This window comes from Notothenia coriiceps, unplaced genomic scaffold, assembly GCF_000735185.1.
Source record: "Notothenia coriiceps isolate Sejong01 unplaced genomic scaffold, NC01 NC01_scaffold00024668, whole genome shotgun sequence".
NCBI classification, from domain to species: Eukaryota; Metazoa; Chordata; class Actinopteri; order Perciformes; family Nototheniidae; genus Notothenia; species Notothenia coriiceps.
The window spans coordinates 1,578,658-1,587,010 of record NW_011357369.1 but is presented as its reverse complement, the minus strand read 5'-3'; the positions used below and the strand labels follow the sequence as shown (position 1 = coordinate 1,587,010).

The 8,353-nt window shown below is 41.9% G+C and overlaps 4 protein-coding genes across 5 annotated transcripts in view; 2 read left to right on the top strand and 2 right to left on the bottom strand.

The window, feature by feature from the left end:
- The window catches only part of tmem150aa (transmembrane protein 150Aa), a 25,706-nt gene extending 20,013 nt beyond the window's left edge, over positions 1–5,693 (top strand). Inside the window, exons 7-8 of the mRNA XM_010782894.1 lie at positions 1,371–1,548; positions 2,995–5,693. Coding sequence (XP_010781196.1) covers positions 1,371–1,548; positions 2,995–3,296 — 480 coding nt within the window. The 3' untranslated portion in view covers positions 3,297–5,693. The remainder of the gene's footprint in view (positions 1–1,370; positions 1,549–2,994) is intronic.
- Positions 1–8,353, bottom strand: part of LOC104955675 (Fanconi anemia group M protein homolog) — a 430,065-nt gene that overhangs the window by 270,051 nt on the left and 151,661 nt on the right. The gene's annotated exons all lie outside the window — the stretch shown is intronic.
- Positions 1–8,353, top strand: part of soul3 (heme-binding protein soul3) — a 326,159-nt gene that overhangs the window by 170,450 nt on the left and 147,356 nt on the right. The window lies entirely within an intron of this gene.
- The window catches only part of rnf181 (ring finger protein 181), a 16,717-nt gene continuing 15,025 nt past the window's right edge, over positions 6,662–8,353 (bottom strand). For both annotated transcript variants that reach the window (XM_010782895.1, XM_010782896.1), the window contains exons 4-6: positions 7,590–7,705; positions 7,406–7,480; positions 6,662–7,302 (exon numbers count right to left, since the gene is read on the bottom strand). In XM_010782895.1, coding sequence (XP_010781197.1) covers positions 7,243–7,302; positions 7,406–7,480; positions 7,590–7,705 — 251 coding nt within the window. In that variant the 3' untranslated portion in view covers positions 6,662–7,242. The remainder of the gene's footprint in view (positions 7,303–7,405; positions 7,481–7,589; positions 7,706–8,353) is intronic.

Below are 8,353 nucleotides of genomic sequence, written 5' to 3'. Positions count from 1 at the left end.
TTATCGCCAATGCAAACTTTCCCCAGAAGCAAAATGGGGCTCACGGTACGTGTCTAACTACCTTGAAAAAAAAAAACAACTCCATAAAAAAAAATTAATTTAATGGAGTAAACACTAACTGTTAGAAACACACTACTGAAAGTACGAAGGTGCGTATTGGTAAATTACGTAGTGTAAACCAACAACTTCTTTGTTTTATCCGTGGTGTTTGACTGGTTTTACCTTTTATTTAACTAAACGGTTACTTCCGTGTGGCCTCAATCATTCCGCTTCGGCGTGCGAGGTAATGGGTATAAAGTCTCGCAGAGTTTGTGGTTTGAAGACGGGTTGAGGAGGTGAAAATCTATAAGATCATTTGATACCATTAATGATTAGTTTAGGTATAGTGAGAACCAGGCGAAACTATGTGATCTTGTGTCACTTAATGTAAAACGAGATCGTCATTTTGGGACCGTTGAGGGTGTGGGGAGACCTGTGGGGTAGGTGTCTGGGGATCCCCCGTCACCCCGGATTGTTCAATGGGGGTATGGAGCCCCCCTTTCGGGTAGTATTGTGCGAATGAGTTGGAGGTCAAATATATATCCCTGGTAGTTTTTTTGGAATTGGGCGTAACCGGCAGAATCCGCGGGGTCTACCAACAGCACAACCAGAACCCCTTGACCATGAGGGGGCTAGGAGATGTCGAGGTAGGGTTGGGTTATGAACTAGGTATAGGACATAGAGGCCTGTTGGCAGGAGAGATGAAAAACAAATTGGTCACCTGGGTAGAACTAAGTGAGATGTGTATAACAGAATGGGGGGTGGTGGGGAACCATTGCCGAAGGATGGTTTTCGTTTGAACCCGTTGGAGGCTTCTTGGTGTAGGGTGGGTGTAAAAAAAGAGAGAATGGAGGAGTGCCATAGGGTGGGGCCGTATATCGTTTTCATCCAATAACCCAACCGTGGCGGGAGCGCGCCCCCTAGGGGATTCTAGGGAGCACAAACAACCAAAACCGCGGGAACTTGAGGGTTGTTAGGTCTAAGACTAATCGCGACTACGTCTATCCATATGTCTGCAATGTGGTCTCTTGTCTTCCTTGTATTATTTTTCATGTCCACTAGATGGCGATCGGTAGGATTAAAGCACTGATATTCAGAATCTAGTCATCTTGAAAAATCGTAATCTGGATCAGGCTGATCCTATCCTGAATTGCTTTGAACTCCAGGGACAAAATCTGTCCGACTTGTCTGATCCTGGATCACAAAAAATGGGATTTCAAAATCTGATCGGATCTGATTGAGATTAAAAGTTTTGAACTCCTGGGCCCAGTAGATCAAATCCTGATGTGTTTAGCTGCAATCCTTCTGATGATGGTGGTCTTATTCTCCAGGTGGATCACGCCAAGTCCCTGCACTATGTGGGTGCGGGGGTGGCGTTCCCGGCGGGGCTGCTGTTCGTGTGCCTGCAGTGTGTGCTCACCTACCGGGTGGCATTGACCGCCCTCGACTACTGGATGGCCCATTTCAGAGTGGCTCTGGCCCTGAGCGCCATGATCTCCCTGGTCCTCAGTATCCTTCACTTAATGGAACTAAATACATCTGTTCAAATCAACAATTATATCCTGCTCTTACTAAACTTATTTAGTACGAGCATGGATGGAGTCTTTTCCATTTAATGCTACTTTATCCTCCTACTCTACTACAATTCAGAGAGATACCTTTTTTACTCCAATGCAGTTATTTGTTACGTACAGTTACGCTTTACATTTAGAACACACTATAAGATGCAGTAGTAATATACTACGTATCTACCCAGTGGTATACAGAGTTAGCCAAATGTAAATGCTCTTGCATGTACTAGTGATTGATGACACTGAAATAAAATCACTGAATTCAAATCTCTAATAATATAAGACTTTGAAAAGAGTAATCCTGCATAATGAGTTCCTTTTATGTGTTTAAGTAAAGGATTAAAGTATCCCTGCTAGCAGGAGCCGTCGTTAACTCTATAGTTACAACCTGATCCAACACATCTGACTTTTAATCAAAAAGCATTGGTGTAGTTCAGAAAGAAGGGCTGAGTTTGTGAGGTGTGGTGTGTCCCGCCCTGTCACAGGCCGTTAGCTCAGTTCTGGCTCCACTGTGCCGTCATGGGATCACTGCTAAACATTAGAGACTCTTCTTGGTTTCCTCTCATCTCACTCCTCTAGCCTCGAGACACGGCTGCACAGAAAGAGATGATTGTCCTTCAACTTCAAGGCCGCGATAACATCTCTCCGGCCTCCCCCTCACCTCCCCCTCTGGTTTAACACTTACAATGCTGATGGTACACTTTTCTCTGTGCTGCCCGCCTCTCAGTGGCTTCCAGGGCGACTGCTCCTCCTCCACCAATCAATATCCACTGCACTGATGTTAAGAGACAGGGATGAGAACCATTCAGGCTCTCAATATTACCCGACTGTCCATCAAAGGTTAATATACTGCAGTCATGTCCTCCTTTTTAAACACATCGGTTTAATAGAACTGCAAAGCCAATTTCAATTGAACTCTAATCAAAGAATGAGTTCCCATCCGGAGGTTAAGCTCCTCGTCATATATCTCATTATATCCTGGATTTATCTCATGGCATTGTTCATGTGCTTCCTTCCAGTGGCTCAGTCAGTAGGGGCTTGGACTGGGAGCCGTAGGGTTCAAGTCCCCGAACAGACCTAAATATTGAGAGTGGACTGGTACTTGGAGAGGTCCTAGTTCACCTCCTGGGCCCTGCCGTGGTGCCCTTGAGCAAGAATGCGGTGGGCAGCTGTACAATAGCTGCCCACCGCTCCTAGTTCTAGGATGGGTAAAATGCAGAGGTGAGATTTCACCGTGTCTGCTGAGTGCATGTGTGTGTGACAATTAAAGAGGGTTTCATCCTCCAATTCTATATTTATATAAATTCAGTGACAGGAGAAGGCTCAGATTTCCCTCCTGTATGTCCCACAGATGTTTGTCCACCTTAACCCCCCCTCCTCCCAGGCGGCATCTTCTTCGTCCACGAGAGCTTCGTCCTGCAGCACGCCGCCGCCATCTGCGAGTGGGTCTTCACGGTGGACATCCTGGTCTTCTACGGCACCTTCACCTACGAGTTCGGCACCGTCACCAGCGAGACCATGATGGCGGGTCTGCAGCACTGTCTGCACCACGGCTCGGGGATCCTCATGGGCCCCAGAGCGCGGGGCTCGACACTGGGAGGGGCCACGAAAGGCCTCAAGTCCCCCGGGGGGAGCAGCACCTCCACACATCTCAACTGCACGCCGGAGAGCATAGCGATGTTGTAGCTCTGCAGCCGGAGGTGGAGGAGAGGCTCTGACATGTTTAAACATTGGACCTACACCAGGTGACCCATCTGTAATGCTGTACTATCCCTCCCTTCGTTTCCACGGTGACGCGCGCCGCTACAGGGACGTTTCCTGTAGCCATGTTGTAAAGAGAGGCTGAATGTGTGGAGCCATGAATGTTTTCCAAGATGGCGGTTTGATTTGTTTTTATTTCCTGAGCGACACTTTTTCCTTTTTCTAACTTTGCATACCTGTTGTGCCCACAAAGTCCCCCCCCCCCCTCACCCGAAACTCCTTCATGAGCCCCCGATGCTTAGCGCGGCCTACCTGTTTTTGGCCTTTTGCTTATCTCTGCACGGCACACTTTTTCTGGATTGAGAGAATAGCAGTTTTATGTTTTTAAATTTAGCGTAGTTAATGGGTCATATTGAATGTTTGAGAAGTGAAGTTATGTTTTACATGCTTTAAGCATATGGCCTTTTTTTTTATCAATCAACGTAATTATGTCAAATGATTCGCAAAAAAATCTTGATTTCAATCGACAATATTGTTTTGATTGCACAGATGATTTTGAATGCACATTTTGATGGTATTCTGAGTTGTTTTCCAAACGATGTATAGTTGGAGCCACTATCATTGGGGAGATCATGTGAGTGAAGAACGTTAACACAGCAGCTGTTCTGGGGTCTGCATCACTGAGAGTCTCTGAAGCCCCTCGATGACTTATTCCAGTATCGTCCCACCTGTCGCATGATTTCTTTGTATCATTTTACATTTCATGCTGCCCTTTTTTTTTTTTTTTTTCATTGACTGTCATGTCCGGTGCAATAATTGTCATCAATCTTGAGATAATTTTCGCTCCGCTGGAGTGTATAATGCCTTTTTCAGTGTGTTGGGATTGAACCCAGGGCTTTGTTTTAGTTTGTATTTGAGTTGACACAAAGACTTTTTGAAGTGACCTACATGTTATAGTAAACGAGTGATGGTAAATGTATAATCCAACTAAAAGTATAACAAAGTTGTCGCCCACATGCTGATTTGATTCCAGGCTGGACCCTTGGAAGCCGTATCTGACTTCAGAGAAAAGTTGTTCTGTTACAAAACGAGTCCTTTTTAGGGAAAGTTCATGTATCCGATGCTTTTAGACCTCATGGCGTTACCAGGGTGACATCACAGTGTTACAAACAGACACTAATACCGCACAGGTTGTAGAGTGAAGAATGTTTTTGTATGATTTCCTGTTGCCAATTTCTTTTAAAGTGATACTTAACACCAGACTGCCACACACTACTACCACTGCTCGAACTAAAGCTGACCAATGCCTCCAATTTTAGAATAGGATATTTTTTAGTGAAATGAATGAGAAGTATATTCCCTGTTAACACACAGTATTCTGCCCTCTAGTACATTTGAACTATCTAACCACTGATGCCAGCAATACACAGTCTTTTTTTAAAGAAAGGTCACATCACCTACCTCTTTTTATCTTTTCGTGGGTTTGATGTTCCGAGGCAAAATGCTAGACTTCCAACATGTTTCTCCATCTCACAGCGAAGAGTTTGAGAACAGTATTTAACGCCATGGTGGCTCTGCAATCCACAGTCCAAAGTGTCTGCATTTAAGGAAACTGTGGGTCTGCTTTTACACCGGCTGAGTAATCATGTGTCAGGTCAGTTTTCTTTACTTTCTGTGCAAATTATTTATCTCGCGATTGTTTCTGCGATTGTGTTGTTCTGCAGATCTTGCCAAAAAAGACGGGAGTCCTCTGGAGATTTGATTGGTTTTCTGTGCGTCAGCAGGAGGTGTATGAATCGTTATGGGTGCACTGTTTTAGCCTTATCCCTCGTACTGTGCCAGGGGAACATGATCATATTGCTTTCTTTTTATCTTGTGTTCAGCTGTAGCCAATTTCACTAAACTGTAACAAAGTCACATGGTGTGACTGCAAATGGCAGCTTGTATGAGCCCTCACGTCAGGGCTGGATTTATTCTGTAACATCTCTTACATAACGCCATCTTCCAGAAGCCGAAACCTAACGGTGGATTTGACATTTTTGCTTTTGTTGTCTCTCACAATGTACACCTAAGCTTTCATATGGTATCTTTGTTGGTGGGAGAATCCTATATGAAGAAAGGCTGCCTGACCTGTACACACCTTGAACTCTTCAACACAGAAACAATGTCTATTCAGAAATGTATTCATATTTCCTAAATCTTTGAAAAAGATGTTAAAGAATGGTAATGGAGTCAGAGAAATCCCCCGAAGACAAGTCAACACAGATTATCGTTTCCTTTTTATAAATTCTGTAAATATGTATGATTTGTCTATCATTTAGGGTATTTTCATTTGACAGAGATTTATATTCAAATATGAAATAAAAATGATAAATTATTAAATGTTTGGCATTGGTTGTTTTTTAAACTAACAAATTGCTTGTGTCAAAAAGCTCTTTATTTTTCTCATACTGCCTTTACTGAAGCACCTTTTCACCCTCTGTCTGAAACCAGAGCCCAGTCTGCTCTGATTGGTTAGCTGGCTAGCTCTGCTGTGATTGGCCTAGAGATGTCCCGCCATATAGCTTTGGGATTTTAGCCTTTTATAAGCACACAAACCTAAAGAACGCAACACAGTAAAGAAAGGGTGTCTAGCAAAGGGACACATCGACATGGCGACTGCTTTTTTCATCACACATTCACACGATATAGTATGCCATTCAACATTATAAAAAGGCAGTGTATTGTATCTTATAACAAATCAATTCAAAGTGATAGTATAGTATGCATAAAATGTCCTGATCATGTCACAAAAAGTAAGTAATGACGTAACGGTACATTTAAAAATGTAATAAGAGGGTGGTGGTGATGGAGTCAGAAAAAATTCAACAGATATTATTTTGTTTCCTTTTTATAAATTCTGTAAATATGTATGATTTGTCTTTAAAGGTATTTTCATTTGACAGAGATTTATATTCAAATATGAAATAACAATTACCAATTGTTAGATGTTTTGCATGGGTTGTTCTTCAAACACAGGAATTTTTTGTATTTTTATAAACAACAAATAACACGGTAAGTTGGTGTTTTAAACATGACATCATACAGTACTTGTGGAATCGTTTCAGTAACACCTGCTAACAGGGACATTTGTAAAAAACAGAAACAACCTGTGGAGCAGAAAACAGAAAGCATGGCTTGCATAAACACTTACTGCTCGTTGAAATGACATAAATATACCCTGGTTCAACAGATTTTCACTAAGGAAATGGAATGGTTTAATATAAAATGCATGATGATAAATGTAGGATCCAGTATCTTTGGAGTTCAACCCTCACGATATCTTGGCCTCTTCTGCTTCCATTTACACATTCCTACCTGTGATCTGCCTTCAAAGAGCACATATGATGTGTGTAAGTGTACACTGTTTATACTGCATTGCTGAAGTGCATTGTGAAATAAAATCTCTGAGTAACTGATTAAAATATATTTGGGTCTTTAAATAATTCCTATTAATCAGGCAAATACAGCTGAACAGCTGTGCGTTTAAAGCTTAAAGATTTATATTTAAAAGGCATAAAGCATCTGAACAGAAATGACTCAAAAGCTTACTCATCTTAAAATATAATCATTCTAACTAAGAAGCATTTATCCAAACTTTCAAATTATTTCAGGAAGGTCACACAAATGGCTGGCCCTGTGTTAACATCAAATGATGTTGATACATATTTGTAATATTGTCTTGTATTTAGATAGCGGTGCCAGGTGTGGTGGCTTCAAAGTGTGCAGTTTTGCTGATGGGAGATACTTGAGATTAAATGTATATATCTGACTACAAATATAAAAGGTAAAGAAGGGTTTATACCCCACTCATGCTTGAAATCACATTCTGTATTCAATTCTTTCAGTAAAATGTCACTGTGCCACAGACTTGCACCACAGCGGAGTCTCGTCATGTGTACATGGAGCCATGGAGGTCCTCCAGCCGGTGCTCCCTCTGCCTTCTCCTCTCCTGCAGGAAACAAACACACTTTGGAACAACGGACTGATGCCACATGGAGAGGCACAGCTAAAAGAAGAGGATGTACCATGAAAAATTATATTCACACACTCACCTTGTCTTTTTTAAACTCCTCATACTCTGGATTATCAGTCGGTAATTCAAGTCGGCAGAGCGGACAGGAGTTAGTCTGTGGTTGCAAAGATGAAAAAGATTCAAAAGGATTTCTACGTAACCACTCAAACGTTTCCATTTACAATCAAGAATTTAACTCTGAATTAGAAAATGTGAAGCTCTACCTTTCCCAACCACGGCAGTATACATCCCGAGTGGAAAAGGTGTTTACAAGGCATCTCCCGAACGGACTCCTCCTCCTCGAACTCCAGCAAACACACAGGACACTTCAGACCTTTGTCTGTGGGAACAAAAAAACAAAAGAAAACATTGGATAAATCCCACCCTACTTTCACCAAGCATTATCTCTCCCTCTGCCTCTACATTCGTTACATTTAAAAACAGACATTTTGAAGTGGGGTTGTATGAGAAACATATCCATAGTCAGTGTTACCTACAGTAGCAGAGTAAAAGTCTCCAGTTTGGACGAACAGACAGGAGTAACAGTACAAAAAAACAAACAATATACTGCTTTCAACAGGGGCAGCAGCAAACCACAATACTAATGGATTTAAGTTTGAGTAATATATACTTTTTGAGTACTTCAACGCTTTAACTTGCGGTCAGACAGCCGTTTTTCAGTCAATCTGTGAAGCCACCAGATTGATTGACAAAAACAGTCAGTTTTTCACAGCAGTACATTTCCAGGTCTGTTTAAAGATCTCCTATCATTTTTAGGCATATATTATGGGTCTCAGATATATACAAATACATAAAAAATATGTCTATGATGTGTTTTGCTCAAAATACGAAACATCCCTCATATCCCTCTGCTCTGTTTCAGCCCTGTTAGAGCAGTGCTTCTCAAAGTGTGGTCCGTGAGCGCCCCCTAGTGGTCCGTGAGTATATTGGTAACATTTCACATTTTAAATAAATAATTTTGAATTTA